General features: G+C 47.6%; 1 protein-coding gene across 2 annotated transcripts in view; it reads left to right on the top strand.

Annotated features, from left to right (window-relative positions):
- Positions 1-19404, top strand: part of DLG5 (discs large MAGUK scaffold protein 5) — a 119724-nt gene that overhangs the window by 51849 nt on the left and 48471 nt on the right. For both annotated transcript variants that reach the window (XM_061161911.1, XM_061161910.1), the window contains 3 exons: positions 7827-7989; positions 9296-9439; positions 9997-10180. In XM_061161911.1, the coding sequence (XP_061017894.1) occupies positions 7827-7989; positions 9296-9439; positions 9997-10180 (491 nt within the window). The remainder of the gene's footprint in view (positions 1-7826; positions 7990-9295; positions 9440-9996; positions 10181-19404) is intronic.

Below are 19404 nucleotides of genomic sequence, written 5' to 3'. Positions count from 1 at the left end.
CACTCTTTTCAGACAATCCATATTTTTTCTTCCCCGTTCACCCTGACCTCATTTCTCAGGTGCCTTTTTTTTTTTTTCCCCCTCCTCCCTCATCTTGGATAACTAGAGAAGTTTTAAGAAGAAAAGAGATTTTTGGGCAACATTTATAAAATGAGCGTTAAATTCCATACACATTGAAGTAACAGGGGAGCTTTTTATTAAAGAGAAAGATGTTCTGGTTTGTTGGCAGGAAAAAGAGCTGGAGGGCTTCCTTACGATCTCAGCAAAGATTCCTTGAAAGTGCAGCTTCTGGTTGAAAGGATGGTGGGGTGGATGAGCATCGAGGCAGGTTACACCTTGACCCTATGCCCTCTGACCCTTCCTTCTCTGGTCCTTTTGGACCTGGGGCCTGTTTTTTTCTCAGTTTATCAGATGGACAGGCTTCCCTGGTGGCTCAGATGGTAAAGAATCTGCCTGAATGTGGGAGACCTGGGTTTGATTCCTGGGTTGGGAAGATTCCCTGGAGAAGGAAATGGCAACCCACTCCAGTATTCTTCCCGGGATAATCCCACGGACAGAGGAGCCTGGCGGGCTGCAGTCCATAGGGTCACACAGAGTGAGACACAATTGAGCGACTTTCACTTCACTTCAGATGAAGTGATGGGAGTGGCTTGTCCCCTTGGAGCCTGTGCTCCACACTCATGGGGATCACAGGGGACCTGGCTCCAGGTTTTACAGGCTAGCCAGGTATCTTAGTCTGCCTAGGCTGCTATCACAGACACTAGACTGGGCAGCTCAGAAACAGCACACATGCATTTCTCACCATCCCAGGAAGCATGGAAGTCAAGATCAAGGCAGAGTCAGTGTCCTGGGTTGGGGAGGCACTTCCTGGTTCGCAGACGGTGCCTTCCCCTTGTAACCTCACATGGCAGGAAGGGGAGGAGCTTTCTAGGGTCTCCTTAATAAGGCCACTAATCCCATTCATGTGGGCTCCACCCTCATGATCTGATCACCTCCCAAAGGCCCCACCTCCTATTACCACACCTGGGGAGGTAAGGACTTGAACATGGGAATTCGGTAGGGTACACCAACATTTGGACTATAGCCCTAAAGAGGTAAGCGAGTGGCCATTTTGGCTTGTGTAAAGCAAGGAAACCAAGGGAAAGGAGTAGCTAATTCTAATGAGGGGTTTCAGAGTAAGCTCTAGGGAGGAGGTGGCCCTCGAGTGGGGTCTTCCAGGAATGGCATTCTGGATGCAGGAGCAGCCTGGAAGCAGCAGGGCCTTGCTGTCTGTCTTGATTTGGGTTTCTGCAAACTGACCCAAGTCAGGGATTCTAGAGCAAGTAGCTGATCTGGTAGGAGATCTCGGAGCTGGGCGAGGCGGCTGCTACTGCCCTGAAATCTCACCTCCTTCCTCTCCAAGTCCACGGGGAGCCCAGCTGCAGCCCTGTGCTGACCAAGCAGGGCATCCCCTGGACCTCAGCGGGTGATGCTTTTAAATGTAGTGGATCCTGGACTGCCAAAAGGTCAAGGGATCGGAAAACGACTCTGGGCAGCCAGTGCAACTTTGGTTCACACCAGAGGTTCTCAGACTTTATGAGGAATCAAATTTACCTGGAGTTGGGTGTTGGCTTCTCCACCAGGGTTCCTGATGTGGTAGGTCTGCTGGGGCCAGAAATGAGTGTTTCTAGCAAGCTGTATGAAGCTGAGCTGCTTTTGGATGTGGAATTGTGTCTTCCCCGATGGCTCTGGCTCTTCTGGGCTGGAGACGAGGACGGCTTGGTTTTGCTCGCTGAGGCTGGTGGTGACCGTGTTCTGTTGCTTTGCGTTGCCCCTGATGTTCAGGGTCTGAAGGAGGCTGAGCAGTTTACCTGGACATCCCCACTCCACCCGACCACCTTTGGCCAGTGCCTATATTCTCCTTGGCCTCTGGTACCACAGATCAGCAGGGCTCAGAAGCAGAGCTGTGACCTGTCTAGCTGTAAATAAGAATTAGACTGGAGGGATGGCCTTCAGGGTCAGCTGTGGTGTGACAGAGGAGCTTATAACCAAGAAGACTATCAGCTGCCAGGCTCGAACTGAGCCTCAGTGGTCCATAAAGGAGGCCGCATGAATCAGGGTTAGCAGAAGGAGGGGCCAGGACTCATCATGGCCAACAGGATGTGTTTCCCTTGCCTGTGCCCCGTCTCACACCAAGGCCCAGAAGAGTGATGACTTTCTCTAAACTCCAGGGCCCATGCCAGCTCTCCTGGCGTCTTCTAGCACTCCTTTTGGGGCCATTTTAGTCCAATCCAAATTGCTTAACCCCAGAATCTCACCCTGGACATAAAAAGGAAAAAGAAAATCTGTCTTAAGTTTTTATTTTTTAATATTTATTTATTTATTTCAGCCGTGCTGCTCAGCTTGCAGGCTTTCAGTTTCCCTCAGTTCAGTTCAGTCGCTCAGTCTTGTCCGACTCTGTGAACCCATGGACTGCAGCACACCAGGTCTCCCTGTCCATCACCAGCTCCCGGAGTTTGCCCAAACTCATGTCCATTAAGTCAGTGATGCCATCCAACCATCTCATTTTCTGTCGTCCCGTTCTCCTCCCGACTTCAATCTTTCCCAGCATCAGGGTCTTTTCCAATGAGTCAGTTCTTTGCATCAGGTGGCCAAAGTATTGGAGTTTCAGCTTCAGCATCAGTCCTTCCATTGAATATTCAGGACTGATCTCCTTTAGAATGGACTGGTTGATCTCCTTGCTGTCCAAGGGACTCTCAAGAGTCTTCTGCAACACCACAGTTCAAAAGCATCAATTCTTTGGCGCTCTGCTTTCTTTATAGTCCAACTCTCACATCCATACATGACCACTGGAAAAACCATAGCCTTGACTAGGTTTCCCTACTGCGGATTGAACCTGGGCCTTAGCAGTGAAAGCACCAAATGTTGACCACCAGAGAGGTCCTTTGCTTTCTTTTCAAGTGGGTTCAGATTTGGGAAGAGGAAGGAGTGAAGTGTGGGAGAGAGTGTACAATTTTGCATTTGAATCCAAAAGAACAACTGCACAAAGAGAGTTTGAAGCTCCTGTGGACAACTCATTTGACATTAGTTTTAATTTTGCTTCTTTAAACCATTTCCTATAAGCATAGTGACTGATGGGGGTGGGGGTGACAAGCCACACCTCTCCTGGAATGGTTGTTTCAGTTTTAGGGCACCATGAGGTGTTTTTTTTTTTTTTTTTTTTTAATATCAAAACTTTTTTTTAAATCATGTTCATTGAGGTATATACAGTAAAATTTATTCCTTTTACTGTATAGTTTGATGAGTTTTGACAAACACATTAGTCATTTAACCAGTGCCACAATTAAGACACAGAGCAATCACCCTACCCTGAAGAATCCCCTTCTGTGACTTTGTGGTCAGCCTTTCTTGCCTCCACCCCCTCTAGCCCCTGTCAACCACGGATCTCTCTCCTGCCTCTGTAGTTTTGCCTTTTTCCAGATGTCATGTAAATGGAATCATACGGTGTGTAGCCTTTTGAGTCTGGCTTCTTCCAGTCAACTTAGTGCATTTGAGGTTTCCTGTTCCCTCTGCCCTTGTGTGTACCAGCAGTTTGTATGATAGTCAGTGCCTTTTTATTGCTGAGATGTATTCCGTTATATGAATGTAATAACACTGTCATTTATCCATTCGACAGCTGCTATAAACAGTTATGTGCTCGCTTTTGTGTGAACATAAATTTTCATTTCTTTTGTGTAAATATCTAGGAGTGGGATTACTGGGTGGTATGGTAAGTGCATGTTTAACTTTATAAAAGACTGTCAAAGTGTTTTCTTTGACAGAAGTGGCTGTATGATTTCATATTCCCACCAGCAGAGTTTGAAAATCCTAGTTTCTCTGCATCCTTGCCAGCATTTGATGTTGTTGCTTTTTTTAAAAAATTTAGCTATTCTGGTAATGATAAAGGGACTTGACAGTTGTCTTCAAATACTTGCATGTTTGTTGTATAAAAGAGAAATTACAGTTGTACCTTATGGCCCTAGGGGAAGATCTAGGGTCGGTGGGAGAAATGAAGATCTTAACTCGGTTCACAGAATAATTGTCTGGGGAGAGATTAGATGGGCTTTGCTGTGAAGTAGGGAGCTCCCTCACTGTTCAAGAACTCAAACAGTCTTGGTTAGAGGATTCCAGCAACCATTTTCTTGAAAGGACTGCATCATCTTCAAAATGTTTTTCAACCCTGAGATGCAAGTAAAAGAGGAAAACTTTATTTTGAATTGAATGGGTATGGAAAAGGTTTTCGGCAACACTTGCTGTTTATTTTGGGACTTCCTGGCTGAGCCCATCTTGGGATTTTTCTTGAGGTCCCCGTGGTCCTCCTCTGCCCTCTGGCCTCCTTGTTGTGAAAGGACTGGAGCATCCAGGTGGCAGTTTCCCTAAGTTAACCTGCCATCTTATGGAGTCACAGGCCTGGGTGACCTTCCTTTCTGTGTGTTTCATGTATGCTCAAGCCTTTGGGGCCGGGGCAGGGAACCAGGAGGCCACTCCTGTTGGGAGACTGTGCAGCACGGTGACTGAGGCCCTGGGTCTGGAGGTGGAGCCGGGTTTGTGTGGGTATCCGCACGTTTCCTAGCTCTGCAGCCTTGCTAGATGTCAGTTTCTCACGTGGTAATCACAGCATGTACTAGGGAGGGTACCCTGGGGGTTAATGAGGTGAGGACCCAGGTGCGTTTAGCATAGAACCCAGTACCTAGGCTGCCCTCAGCAAAGGACAGCACTCATGTCACTGTCTCCAGGATCAGCTGCCCCTGGGTCCTTTCAGCTGCAGGGCCGGTGGCCTCATCCTGCCGGAGACAGACAGGGGGCGGCGGCTGTGTGCGGTGACAGGTCTGACCCCTACTTCTGTCAGGCTATTGCTTCTCTCTCTAGCCTCCACAAAAGCTAAGGACTGCATCTTCCTGTTGCTTCATTTTCAAAATGGGGTGAGAATTCTTTATCTCTCCGGAGGCAGGTTTTTGGGCCTGGTGGTGCTTTTCAGTTTCGAAATTGAGGTATGATGTTTCTCTGATTCTTATTGAACTTGATCATAGGTCAGGTCATTCTCAAAGCATGGTCTGGTGTCCCTGAGGTCCTTGCAGGGAGCCAGTGCGGTCAGAACTGTTTTTATAATGATACTGGGATGTCTGTTGCCTTTTGCATCGTCGTCCTCACACAGACTCCACTGTGGAGTGGAGTTTTCTAAAGGTTCCATCCGCAGTGTGTGATGCTGCAGACATGTGAGGCTGTAGCTGACTCTCTTAAGCCAGACATCAAATGTCATCACAGAGACGCACGGCAGTGCCATTCTTCTCGCTGTGTTTTCTGTTTGGTGATGGAAAGGGTAGTTAATTTTTTACAAAAGAAATCTTATGTGACTATGTAACAGGTTTGGTTATTTTAAAATTAGTAAATATTTTTAAATACTTTTAAAATTTCTAATCTGGTAGATGTTATTAGGCATAAACATATAAATGAAAGTTCTTTGGAGTCCTCATTTTTAAGAGTGTAAAGAGGTCCTAGGATCAAAGCATTTAAGAACTTTTAGGTTGAGGCCTTGGGCACTGGGGTCAGGCAAAGGGCACTCTATATTTACTGGCTTGGTGACCTGGACCCATTATTTAAGCTTGATAAGGTTTTGTTTCCTGATCTGTAAAACAGGAATAACAGCAGTATCTTCCTTAAGGGGATGGGAGGGGATAATGTATGAAAAACATCTTAGAAACTGCCGGGCATATGTGAGTGCTACTCAAGGTTGTCTTTGCGGGGTGGCAAGGCACGGACTACAGCAAAGAGCATGTTCTCTGAATCCAAGTGACTGGGCTGTCATCCGGGGCATCACTTGTGGTTTGTGCACATTTGAGTCAATTTCTTGACCTTGCTCGGCTTGCCTTCCCACCTGTAAAATGGAGATGTTAATATTCTTACCACCTCCAGGGTTGTTGGGAAGATTAGATGAATGCCTGGGACATCTGTGTTGGTTGCTGTTGTGAGGGTTGGTTGTGACAGTTTACACTGAAATCCTTCTTTTCCGAGCTGAGTCTGAGTCTGTTTAGTCTATTTATCCCCTGTCTTGTATTTGTCAATCTTACACAGATCACGTCCCCCTGGGTTGGTTAGAAGCTGAGTTAGTTGTGGGCTTCTCTGGAAGGAGTGTCAGGCACATACCCAGAGGAAGCCCCATGTGTCAGAGAAACAGGTAAGTTAGTGCAAATCAGAAAACAGTCATAGGACTAGAGCTCATAAAAGTGCCTTCATTTGCAGAGAGGAGGGCGTTCAGTCACACAGCTTCACAGAGCAGTAACCAGCCTGTCTTCCAGAACTCCTGGGGGGCAAGGGTGAGGGTCCAGGGTCTTTGGAGAAGGGTGAGGGAAGGCTTCTCCCACTGTGAAGTAGAACCCCTGCAGGGAGGGCGATGCTTGTTGGTGGTGGTCCTGGACCCCACCTTAGAGAACACTCCGGCCCCAGAGGTCTGGTCTGAGCGCAGAAATCCTGATGTTATGGTGGTGCTGGTTTTAAAATAACATGCATTCCGAGAGGTAGTAGATTCGGTGGTTGGGGTGCTGACACTGGATAATGTTGGAGTCTCCTGCCTCAGACCGTGGCCTGCCTTGTTGCCCACAGTGACGAGCTTTCCATCCTCCCTGGCGCTCCCAGAAGACGCGAGGTCATGCCTGAGTGCCTTTCTTGGGGGAAACTTGGTGTACACGAACAGATCCGCCAGCAGGGGTCAGCTGGCGGGCAGTGGTCAGGAGACAGAGTCAGAGGACGTGTGTCTTGCCCTTTGCACGTTACAGGGCTCCTGGGGACACAGATACTGTGTTCCTGGGGTGAGTCAGCTTCGGGATCCCATCCATTAACTGGGGTGACTGCTGTGGGTTTTTCTGACCCCACTGAGGATCCATAAGAGGTAGAGATACTTAAATATACAAGTATATACTTAAATATACAAGTATATATATAAATATACAAGTATGTACTTAAATATACAGGTATTGCTATAATACCATGGATTTGTCTGTTTTTCTGGGACATTTGAGTGAGGTGCATTCTTCCTAGAAACAGATGGGGGTCTCACCAGAGGTGCTGGTGGTGGCCACTTTTCCTAAGTAATGGCATACGGCGTGGGGTTTCCTTCTCAGAACATGTCTAGTCCCGGGGATAAGTGATGAGGGCTTGGTGTGGGCTGGACCGCCAGAGGCCCTGGGACTGCCCTGCACCCCTTGGCCATGGCCAGCTGTCCCTGCACCTCCCCCAAGCTGAGCCTCCAGGCTGGTGGAGCAGGTCTTCAGGCAGTCGGGCAGCTTGGAAGAGGGAGCCATGCAGACTATTCAGCTCTGATCAGGGAAGAACAGAACATGGCCCATGGGCCAAGCTTAGGAACTGACTGCCTCTGTTCTCTGCCAGCCTCTCTGGATTGCAACCATGCCTTCCTCTTCAGGCTGTGTCTTCCACTCTGTTCAGGGCTTAGGCCGGCCCCTTTGCCCAGAAGAGGGTGACAGCTGGTGGTAGTGGAGCAGGCAAAGATGCAGAGATGAGGCTGGGCCATCCTGGAGGTGCCAAAGCCAGGTTGGGGAGAGAGAGGGGGACCCCCAGCGTCCTCAGCCAGGGCCCTGGGAATGGATGCTGGAGCCAGTCTGCCTGGGCTCTGGTCCCTGCCTTGCCTCTTGCTCTCTGGCTTGGTGGTGTCATCTGGGAAAGAGGGTTGTAACCGGACCCACCTGGGAAGGTGGGTGTGAGGAGTGAACGCCAGCTGAGAGCCCAGGATGGCGCCTGGCTGCTGGTGGGGGGCTGGGCGAAAGCAAGTTCCCTCTGTCACCTTCCTCCTGCAGGCACCACTGGGAAGGCGCCGTCCCCGCCGCCTGTGCTCAGCGAGCGGCAGTTGAATGAGAAGCTGGAGAGCCTGTCCATGCAGCTGCGGATGATGACCCGGGAGAGGAACGAGCTGCGGAAGCGCCTGGCCTTTGCCACCCACGGGATCACCTTCGACAAGAGGTGGGGACCATGCACCTCCCCTGCTGGACAAGGTCACCACCTTGATGCCGTGGCATCCCCTGCCCCAATCACCCCGTTGCTGAGCCTTTGACTGATCTGTGTGTCCGCACACATCCGTGTTTCTCTGTGCACGGGCGCTGTTGCCTCCTGGATACTCTAGCCTGCTTCATTGTTGGGTAGATCTTTATGTGGTTGTTTCCTTTATGTTAGTTGTTTCCTGCCACATACATGCTTTAAAAAGGGTTCGTCCCACCTGACTTTTTGTTATTTTGAAGAAAATCTTTGACTGCTTCTTTTGTTGGAATTAAGAGGTAGATAGCAGAGAAGGGTTGGGGAGATTCTGGCAAGGTTCTGAGGGAGGTGGGAGCAGGCTCGGTTTAATCTGTTTCCTTTGAAAGCATCAGGGGTATGTGGCTCACCCCGAGGAAGGTTTTTCTGGGCGGCTTTTTTGAAGACATGTCTCTTGGTCAGACAGCTTGAGGGCTGGGCGTGAGTGTGTGCTATCCTTAGCCACTTTGATGTCACAAGGCAGAGGGGTGTCTGCGCAGAGACTAGCCCTTCTATACGAGGTTGCTGATGCCCCCTAGAGCAGGGGGCACCAGACTGGAGCTCACAGCAGGACCACCCACAAGGGCTTGTTAAAGCACAAATTGCTGGCCAGTCCTTCCTCCCTCCTGAGTGTCTGATTTCGGAGGTCTGGGCCTGGCCTGAGAATTTGCATTTCTGACAAATTCCCAGGTGATTACAATGCTGCAGGTCTGGGAACCCCACTTTGAGAACTCCTGCTCCTGGCTATTTTTCTCAATCTTGGCTGCACATTGGAATCCCTCTAGGGATTAAAAAAAAAAAAAAAAAAATCCCCGTGTCTGAGTCCTGCCCTCAGGGATGCTGATGTCATTGGTCTGGGCCTTGGTCTTTTATTATGCGCCCAAGATTGAGAATCCCTGCTCTTAGGAGAGGAGGACCTTCGTCACAGGGACTTGGTGACCCAGTATGTGTGCAGGCTGGTCGCGTGGCCTCCTGGAGGCTCCCAGAGATCAAGAGCACCTCCCAGCTCTCCAGGCCCACCCAGGGAGATAAGCGATCAGGGCCCTCCATCCTGGGGGTTCTGATTCTGGCTGTCTGGGTGTGGCCAGGACTCCTGGGCTCAACAGGGCACCAGGTGGTGGTGTGGAGATGTGGAGGTGACCAGTGTTTGGGAACCGCTAGGCTGGAGTGACCTAGGACATGGCTCTTCAGGGAGAGACGTCCTTGTCATGGTGATCCCGGGGCGCGTATTCACTGGACTGTTTGCTCTCTGGGCTAGGCCCTACCACAGGCTGAATCCGGACTACGAGAGGCTGAAGATCCAGTGCGTGCGGGCCATGTCAGACCTGCAGAGCCTGCAGAGCCAGCACACCAACGCCCTGAAGAGGTGTGAGGAGGTGGCCAAGGAGACCGACTTCTACCAGTGAGTTCCTGGGGCTCCCCAGCTTCTACCTCTTGCCAGTCTTTATTTCTGGACCCGGAGCTTGGGCTTCTGGTTCTGTCTTCGCTGTCTAGCAAGCAGTGGGCCTTCACCTAGTAGGTTTGTGGTTTTGGGCCTCAGTTTTCATACTGCATCCATGGTCAACTTCCAAAACATGGCTGGTAGGAAAGTGGTTGAATGCATGAGCCAGGCAGATTGCTGGACCTCTGGTCCACAGAGGCCAATGGGGCATTTTCCCCTTTGTTCTCCTGGGGCATCTGCCTGCCCACCTGCTGACATTGGCTCAGCCCTCAGTATTGAAGGTGCTGGGTCCCTACTAGGGTAGGGGCTTATCTGCTTTCCTTGGCCTTCACACATGTGCCATTTTAGTGTCAGGTTGCTAAAAGTTGGTTTGGGTCTTACTGACATGTGGCTGACACCAGGGTTTGAGTGACCTGTCTGGCTGGTGTATTGGGGGTGTTGGGACCTGGTGGAAGAGGAGGTGGTACCTTGGTGGGAGTTGGAGGCTGGCTGTGCTCACTGTGTTGGGGGCATTTCAGCACACTCCACAGCCGGCTCCTGAGCGACCAGACCCAGCTGAAGGATGACGTGGATATGCTGAGGCGGGAGAATGGACAACTGCTACGGGAACGTAACCTGCTCCAGCAGTCGTGGGAGGACATGAAGCGGCTCCACGAGGAGGACCAGAAGGAAATCGGCGACCTCCGGGCCCAGCAGCAGCAGGTACAGCTGGGCTGGGCCGTGGGAGCAGACTCAGGTCAGGCATCCACCCACTCACATCTGTTTACCAGCCCCGCTGCACCTACTCCTCTACCCACCTACTATCCTACCCACCCACCCATGCACCCGCCTACCATCTATCCACCCATCCACCTACCCACCCACCTATCACCCGGCATCTATCTGTGCGTCTGTCCACTTACCCACCTGCTTATCCACCACCCATCTATCCACCTACCCACGCGTCCGTGTGATTACTTAGCAAGTATTTCTGGTGTCTGCCTTTTGTGAGGAATCGGGGCTATCTGTGAGCAAACATTCAACCCTTGTGGTCCTGGACTCTGCAGTCCCATGGAGGGTACAAATGTTAATCAAATAATCGTACACAGTCTGTATCATTATGAGTGTTGCCAGGGCTAACGAGGAGGGGGTGCTCTGTGGTATGTGTGCTGGGTAACAGGAATTTGACTTAGTTCTGGGAGCTTGAGGGCCTATAGCTTTTTTGTATGGATTTTGTGTGAAATTATAGATGGAGAGAAGCTTGGAAACGTTACATCCCTTTGTAAGTACAAGACGGCACAGTTTCCATCGTGGCTTTGGGGTGGGAGCGTGTCCTGTTTCTCTTGCTGCTCTCTGCATTAGAAGTCAGTTTCTTCCCTTTGCTCGGCTCTTGTTTCACATTGACAGAGGCGTGAAGAGCAGGCTGGTCAGAACACTGCTTGCTGTGGGTGGTGTTGGCCAGTGCCCCTTCTCTTGTAATTTATGGTCTGGAACTGCCTGGGCTGCAGGGCCATGGCAGGGACTGATGACGCTCTGTGTCCGTAGATGGTTGGACCTTTCGGGTTGGAAGACAGTCCCAGGAGGAGGCAGAGTGTCCTCCTAGCCCTGCAGCAGAGGTCTGATTTAAGCAGAGCCCCTTCTCAATCAGAAGCATTTATGGTCCCCCAGTTAAAGGAGGACTGTTAGGGTTTGATTGACACAAAGCTGATATATAACTATCTGAATTCACCTGGTAACTTAATACGATGTTTTTTCCATTTGCAATTAAATTTTTTAAATTGTGAAACTGTTACAGACTTACAGAATAGCTGCAAGTACAGTATAAAGAATTTTTCTCTTTTTACTTAAGTTGCCAGCCTGATGTCCCATCACCCCTGAGCATGTAAATGTGTATTTGTTGCCAACAAGGATATTCTCCTGTATAACAGTAACCCATCAGGAATTAATGTTGCTACGTACCACTGCCCAACTGTCAGACCCTGGTTAAGTTCTGCCAGTTGTTGTCTTAATAGTGTCTTTAATAGAAAAAGGAGCTCGTTTGGAATAAAGTGCTGTGTTTGCTTGTTGTTTCTCTTTGGTCTCCTTCAACCTGGAACAGTTCCGCAGGCTGTGACCTGTGTGACCTTGATGCTTTGGGAGATTACAGGTTAGTTATTTTCTAGGTAGTCTCTCAGTCTGGATTTGTCTGATGCTCATGGTTAGGGCTTCCCAGGTGGCTCAGACAGTAAAGCGTCTGCCCGCAATGCGAGAGACCCGGGTTCTATCCCTGGGTCGGGAAGATCCCCTGGAGAAGGAAATGGCAACCCACTCCAGTACTCTTGCCTGGTAAAGTCCATGGACAGAGGAGCCTGTTAGGCTACAGTCCATGGGTTTGCAAAGAGTTGGACATGACTGACTTCACTTCCTTTCTTTCATGGTCAGATGAGTTTTTCATCTTAGGCAGGACTTTCACAGGCTGAATCTGCCTTTTCTTTTTGCATCCTGTTGATTGGGACTTGGCTTGATATGACTTAACTACTAAGGATGTTCTCTTTGATCATTTGACTAAGGTGGTGTCTCTAGGCTTCACCACTGTAGTGATACTTGTTTTCCCTTTACACACCTCTTTCCACACACACAGACACACATACACACACACACACACACACACACACTCTCTCTCTCTCTCTCTCTCTCTCTCATGGCTTCCTGTTCTACTCAGTGGGTTGTATATACTCCTATGGCCAGTGGAAACCACTTCAAGCTTGCTTCTCTATTTGTTTATCCATTCATTCAACTAAGACTGTGTCCAGTCTTAGTTGCAGTGCTCGGTTTTTCCCTTATTGTGGTTCACAGGCTTGGTTGCTTGTGACATGTGGGATCTTAGTTCCCTCACCCAGGGGCAAGTCCCCTGCATTGGAAGGCAGATTCTTAACCACTGGACCACCACGGAAGTCCCTTCCCTGTCTTTTCGACATATCCCCTTGTTCTTTGAGCACATTTTTGTTCTCTGGCACAAGATGTTTCAGGCTTGTTTTATAATTATCTTGCCGTAGTCCTGGAAATCAGATGTTTTTCCTGGGAGTTCACATTCTTTTTAGCGGAGAATAGAGGCAAGTCTGAATGCTGGGTATACTTGGTGTATTCAGAGTTCCTGGGGGGTAATGGTTTCTAGGACCTTTCAGGGAACAGAGTGGGAATATCTGAGTACACCCCCACCACACAAACAAGCACTCATATCTATTGCCATGTGTCTCTCTTTCTCTCTTCCTAATATACCTGTACCTTCAATATGTAATATGTATGTTGGAAACCGTGAGTTCACACTCACATTTCTAGTTCCAGTGCAGAACCACAATGTGACAGGGTCATTCTTGTCTTCTCCCTTTCCATTTTTGTATCTCCCTTTTCCAGTAGTGAGAAATCTGGTTTTGATTCTTCTCAGTCTATTTACTTAGTGGCTGTATGTGTACCTGCTTGCTTTTCCCTCTGCTGCCTCCTTCCCCACACCATTCCCCTTTTCACTCTTTGCTGGATCTCCATGCACCTCTGCAGGGCCTCTCCTTGTCCGTACAGACTCTGATGGCCCCTCCAGGGTGCCCTTCGCCCGCTGGAGCCTCCTGGCCCGCTCTGCCTTACCGAATGACTGTTAGTTAAATAGTTTAAAACGTGGAAGGCCAGTGCTTTCTTCATGTTTTTATACTTTTCTTAATTGTAAAATTAATATGCATTTTGTAAATAATTAAAGAATTGATGCAGACATTTAAAAAATAAAATAATTTTTCCTGTAGCCTCACTCCACTGAAATAACTAACCATGAGTATATCACCATGAAAAGTTTGAGATTTTTATCAGTACACATGGAATGCTTTATATCTTATTAATGTACTCGACAAAATGGAATTGCACAGTGCTTTTATTGCTAGCATGCTTTTTTTTTTACTGAATATGTCATGTGCATCTTTCTTTTTCAGTACAAATTCTACTTCCTTGTTTTTAACTGCTGCAGAGTATTGAGTTACATAAAAGCAGCATAATTGATTTAACTAGTCGCCTATTGACTGACCTTTGGACCATTTTCAGTGTTTTCCTGTTACAAGCTATGTTCTATTGAAAAATTTGTTTCTATGGTTTATTTTCTTTCTCTGGTGTTTGTTGACGCCTTATGTGGAATTAACCCAGTGCAGGTTCAGGGCAGGCCCCTCAGCTGGAGATACTTGGAGATACCTAGAATCTTTTCTGTGAGCCCTCTGATGTGTTGTTTTTGTTCAGTTGCTAACTTGTGTCTGACTCTTTGTGACCCCATGGCCTGCAGCACGCCAGGCTTCCTTGTCTTTCACCAACTCCCTGAGTTTGCTCAGATTCATGTCGGTTGAGTCAGTGATGCTGTCTAACCATCCCATCCTCTGCTGCCCTCTTCTCCTTTCGCCTTCAGTCTTCCCTAGCATCGGGGTCTTTTCCAGTGGCTCTTCCCATCAGGTGGCCAAAGTATTGGAGTTTCAGCTTCAGCCTCATTCCTTCCAGTGAATATTCAGAGTTGATTTCCTTTAGGATGGACTGGTTCGATCTCCTTGCTGTCCAAGGGACTCTCAGAAGTCTTCTCCAACACCACAGTTCAAAAGCATCAGTTCTTTGGTGCTCAGCCTTCTTCATGGTCCTCCTCTCACATCGTACATGACTACTGGAAAAACCATGGCTTTGACTATATGTCTGTGTGTCTAGCAGAGACTGTATGTCTCTGCTTTTTAATACGCTGTCCAGGTTTGTCATACGTTTTCCTCCAAGTGGAAGGAGCAGACGTGTTTCAATTTCTTAGCTGCATCACCGACAGAGAGCCTCTGATCAGAGGGGTTGGTTACGTGGTGGCAAGTTTGGCGGTGGGAGTGGGTGGGCCTGGCCCAGCCATGGTAACAGGAAGGTTCCTGGAAGTGGGGAGCTAAGAAGAGACCAGGGTAGCAAGAGTCCCGCTGGTGCTCTTCCATCCCACTCCTCATCTTTCTTTTCCTGTAGCTCTGACCCTTGGGATGAGGTAGCTGATTACAGTGGTCAGTGAGTGTCCCCAGTTCTCTTCAACTACACCAGTGCCCCTTAGCAAGTGATCTGGGGGCTGCCTCAGGATCCCACAAGAAGAGGAAACCCATCCCCACTGGTGGGGGCCAGGGGTGTATCTGAGCCACCGGGCCGCCTGCTCTTCCAGGCCAGGGCCTTAGCCTCTTCACCAGGTCTGAGGTGGCCATCTGGGCTGTGAAAAGCTCAGGTCTCGGGTAGGCCAGCAGCCGAGGAAGCGGGGACACGGGGGCGGCCATAGGTCTCCTCCCTGGGGCAAAGGCCGACCTCGCCGGACAAGGCTGGTTTTGTTGCTCGGATCCTCCCACGCCTTGTTAACTTGAAGAGGCCCTTGCGGGGTAAATGGTGCTGTTTGACTTGCATGTTTGCTCGAGGGATTTGTGGGCTCCCCAGCCCTCTGTGTGATTTATCTCAGAGGAAATGAGGCAGCCGGTGGGGAGGGTGCTGTCGGCTTGGGTCCTAGGACCTCTCCCTCACTAAAAGTGGCAGACAGGTGGCTTTTTGTGTGTGGCTGCGTGTGTTTGCATGCATGTGTGTGTTGGGAGGGGGGCGGGCATGATGTAGCAGTTCTGTCTCCAAGGGACTGCAGTCAGAATGCGCTGTCTGGATACCCAAGTAATCTGGGGCAGAGATGGCCAAGCCTTGGTGGGGGAGCAACGTAGGGGATAATTTTGCATCTTCTATCTTGACTACAGTAGGACCTACCTGATCTCTGGTTAAAAAAGAAAAAAAAGCCTTCAGTGACAGTGAAGTCACTCAGCCCCAGAGTCACTCCCTGGAGGTGACTGACCTCTCTGAACCCCATGGGATATTTCCATGTGGACATTTTCTGTGTCAAACTTAACACACAAAGTTTTGTTTTTATTTTCTGCCACCTGCCTTTTTTTTTTTTTAACTTGCAATATATCATAGGTCTCCGTTTGTTTTCTGTAAATTTGAAACATCCAACAAGATATTTTATAGGTTAGTTGTCAGTCATTTATTAACAGCATTCTATTTGTTGAGCATCTTGGTAGTCTGCACTTTTTCCTGTTAGAAATAATTTTTTAGTGGGCACCCTTATGTATATCCTTGCATTCCTTTGTGTGTGTTTTTCTAAAGTTTGATTCTTAGAGGTATGTATAAACTAGAAGGTTCAAAGTAATGCTTTTTTTTTTTTTTTAATTGGTTCTACCAATTTATTTGGGAAACTTGAGGCTCCAGGAAACTTCCCTCTCTTCCTTTTGGCCCTGTTGCCTTTCTTTAAATATGCTTTTTTCCCTAGTGATTCATGGAAGTTGACTTCTTTTCCGCCGATAACCCAGGAATTGGGTTTCTTAGTCTCCAAAGGGCCTGGCTCTCAGAGAAGCCCAGCGTGTTTCTGACCAGCGTGGAGCAAGGATACAGCTGTTCTTGGCCTCCTTGTGGGGAACAGATCAGGCTGTGGCTGTCTTGCTGTGTGAATGGGACCAGACCCTGGCCTTGTGCCTCCCCTGGGCCACTTCCATGCCCTCCTCACAGGCTGGATGGGAGTCATCTCTAAAGGCTGCTGCCTGCCTGAGCTGAGAAGTGTATCAGCTTTTTCACTTTAGAACTCTGGGCCAAATGTAAATATTCTCTCTCAGACTGCTGTTAGCCTTAGCTGGGAAGCTAAACGTTTGATGGTTAGTATGTTTGTGTCTAACTGTCTACTAAGAACATAATCTTCTGACCATAAAAAGGAAAAATTCTAGACTGATAAGATAGTCTTTTAAATCCTCTGGTGTTAACTATGGCTGTGGTTTTTCCCAAGTTTCTCTAGAGGCTTTTGAGTACATTAGCATAGGCAGGATTCTCAGCCCTGTTTGTGGAGAAAAGCTGAGAAGTGTTAGGGGCCCCATGAGCCTCTGAGTATCTGGGTGCTGTCCTGTGGGAAAGGGACTGTTCTTGTGCCTTAAGGGCTCAGACGAGACATTAGGAGTTGAGGAAGGTAGATTTCAGCTCATAATAAGCAGAACCCTCTTGTGCAGAGCTTTCACCTGTGGAATGGGACAGTGCTAGCTATCAGTCTGATCTCCCCAGGGTTCCTTCTGATCCCTGAGCCTGTTGCGTTAGCAGGCTGGATTGCGCATCAGAAAAGATCCCTGGGTCTGTTCTGTGGTTTTCTCTGATTGATCCTGTCTCAATAGGAAATTGTGACCCATCCTGGCAGCGGATTCACTGGTGCTAAGTTGTGCCTGGGGCATCATGCAGACCCCATCCAAGCTCCTTACGGTGGGCATTTGGGGACTATTTCCCAGTGAAGAGAGGCCGCCTCAGTGTGTAGTCCTTGTGGGCTCTGCTGGGCTTATGCTCACAACAGGGTTTTTCTTTGCGTCATTTCAAAGCCACCTTTAAAATTAGGTTTTATTTTAATATTGGGATAACATAATTTTTATTAATTTTTTAACAGAGGTATAATTGACATGTAACATTGTATTAGTGTCAGGTCTACAACATAATGATTTGATATTTGTATACATTGTGACAAGCTCACCTCTGCAAGTCTAGTTCACGCTCATCAACTTACACAGTTAAAATTTTTTCTTGTGATGAGAGCTTAATGAGCTTTGTTTCTTAATGAAGCTTGGAAGGCTGGACAGCTATGGGAGTGCATTTGGCTGGTCTACGCAGGGCCGCCACCTCGTGGAAAACTCTGGGAATGGCAGCAGTGCCTTTGTTCTATGGTTCTCACCTGGCTTGGGCATGTTTAGAGAATAAAACATTTGGAGTGATTTTTAATTGGACTGTTTGACGTGTTGCCCAGAAGACAGGGAAATCTGGTCTAGAAGCTGGATCGTTTCCAGATGTGAGCCTGAAGTCAGGAGAGCTCCCCACTGGCTCTGTGTGTCCTGGGCATGTGTGGGCACCCCCTTGTGGGATGCCCTTCTTGCCCCTCAGTCGTGGGCTCTGTGTCAGCTGATACCCTTGGGGTCCTCCAGCCCTCGTCTGCGCCTGGACAAATTCGGGGGTCCTTGGTTCATTCTGCACTTGAGGGGCTATTTCTCCTTTGTCTAGTGATTTATGGAAAAGAATAATGTTATTATCTTCATCTTGCAACATACACAAAAATATATTCTAATACTTTAAGTAAATAGTTTAGAGATTTAAATGTGAAATATAAAATTCCTTTTAGAAAAACTAATGAGAGAGTATGTTCATGATCTCAAGGTAGGAAGGAAAGAATTTCTTATTTTATTTATTTATTTATTTTTTTCATTTATTTTTATTAGCTGGAGGCTAATTACTTTACAATATTGTAGTGGTTTTTGCCATACATTGACATGAATCAGCCATGGATTTACATGTGTTCCCCATCCCGAACCTCCTTCCAGCCTCCCTCCCCATCCCATCCCTCTGGGTCTTCCCAGTGCACCAGCCCTGAGCACTTGTCTCATGCATCCAACCTGGGCTGGTGATCTGTTCCACCCTTGATAGTATACTTGTTTCAATGCTGTTCTCTCAAGAACATCCCACCCTCGCCTTCTCCCACAGAGTCTAAAAGTCTGTTCTGTACATCTGTGTCTCTTTTTCTGCTTTGCATATAGGGTTATCATTACCATCTTTTTAAATTCCATATATATGCGTTAGTATACTGTATTGGTCTTTATCTTTCTGGCTTACTTCACTCTGTATAATGGGCTCCAGCTTCATCCATCTCATTAGAACTGATTCAAATGAATTCTTTTTAATGGCTGAGTAATATTCCATTATGTATATGTACCACAGCTTTCTTATCCATTCGTCTGCTGATGGGCATCTAGGTTGCTTCCATGTCCTGGCTATTATAAACAGTGCTGCGATGAACATTGGGGTGCATGTGTCTCTTTCAGATCTGGTTTCCTCGGTGTGTATGCCCAGGAGTGGGATTGCTGGGTCATATGGCAGTTCTATTTCCAGTTTTTTAAGGAATCTCCCCACTGTTCTCCATAGTGGCGGTACTAGTTTGCATTCCCACCAACAGTGTAAGAGTGTTCCCTTTTCTCCACACCCTCTCCAGCATTTATTGCTTGTAGACTTTTGGATAGCAGCCATCCTGACTGAGAATTTCTTATTTTAAATTTTAAACTTTTTATTTTGTATTGGGGTATAGCCAATTCATAATGCTGTGATAGTTTCAGGGCTTCCGGGGTTGTGGTGAACAGCAGAGGGACTCAGCCATACATATACATGTATCCATTCTTCCCCAAACTCACCTCCCATCCAGGCTGCCACATAACATTGAGCAGAGTTCTCTGTGCTATGCAGTAGGTCCTTTTTGGTTATGTATTTTAAATATAACAGCGTGTACCTGTCTATCTCAAGTTCCCTACCTGTCCCTTCCCACTGGCAACCATAAGTTCATTCTCTAAGTCTGTGAGTCTCTTTTTCTTTTGTAAATAAGTTCATTTGTATCATTTCTTTTTATATTCCACATATAAGAGATACCATATAATATTTCTCCTTCTCCTTCTGACTTAACTTCACTCAGTATGACAATCTTTAGGTCCATCCATTTTGTTGCAAATGGCATTATTTAATTATTTGTAATATCTGAATAATATTCCATTGTGTATATGTACTACATATTCTTTGTCCATGGAAGGAAAGAATTTCTTAAAGAAAACAACCAAAGCACAAACCATAAAGGAAATGATTGATCAGTTTTATCACATTAAAATGTGAAATTTTAGAAACAAGGGACACTAAGAAAATTTAAAAGCTATATATTGGAAAAAGATACTTGTAATAAATATAACTGGAGAAGGATTAGTACCTGGAATTTAAAAGTCCTGCAGAAAGGAGAGGGGGGGAAGGGAGGGGCAGAAGGGGAAGGAAAATAAAGGATATGAACAAGCAATTCATGGAAGAGAAAATGTGTATAGTCAATAAACGTAAGGTAAACATAAGGAGAATGTTGCCCT

This window comes from Dama dama, chromosome 15 (assembly GCF_033118175.1).
Source record: "Dama dama isolate Ldn47 chromosome 15, ASM3311817v1, whole genome shotgun sequence".
Classification (NCBI taxonomy): Eukaryota; Metazoa; Chordata; class Mammalia; order Artiodactyla; family Cervidae; genus Dama; species Dama dama.
This window is presented reverse-complemented; position numbering and strand designations above follow the sequence as displayed.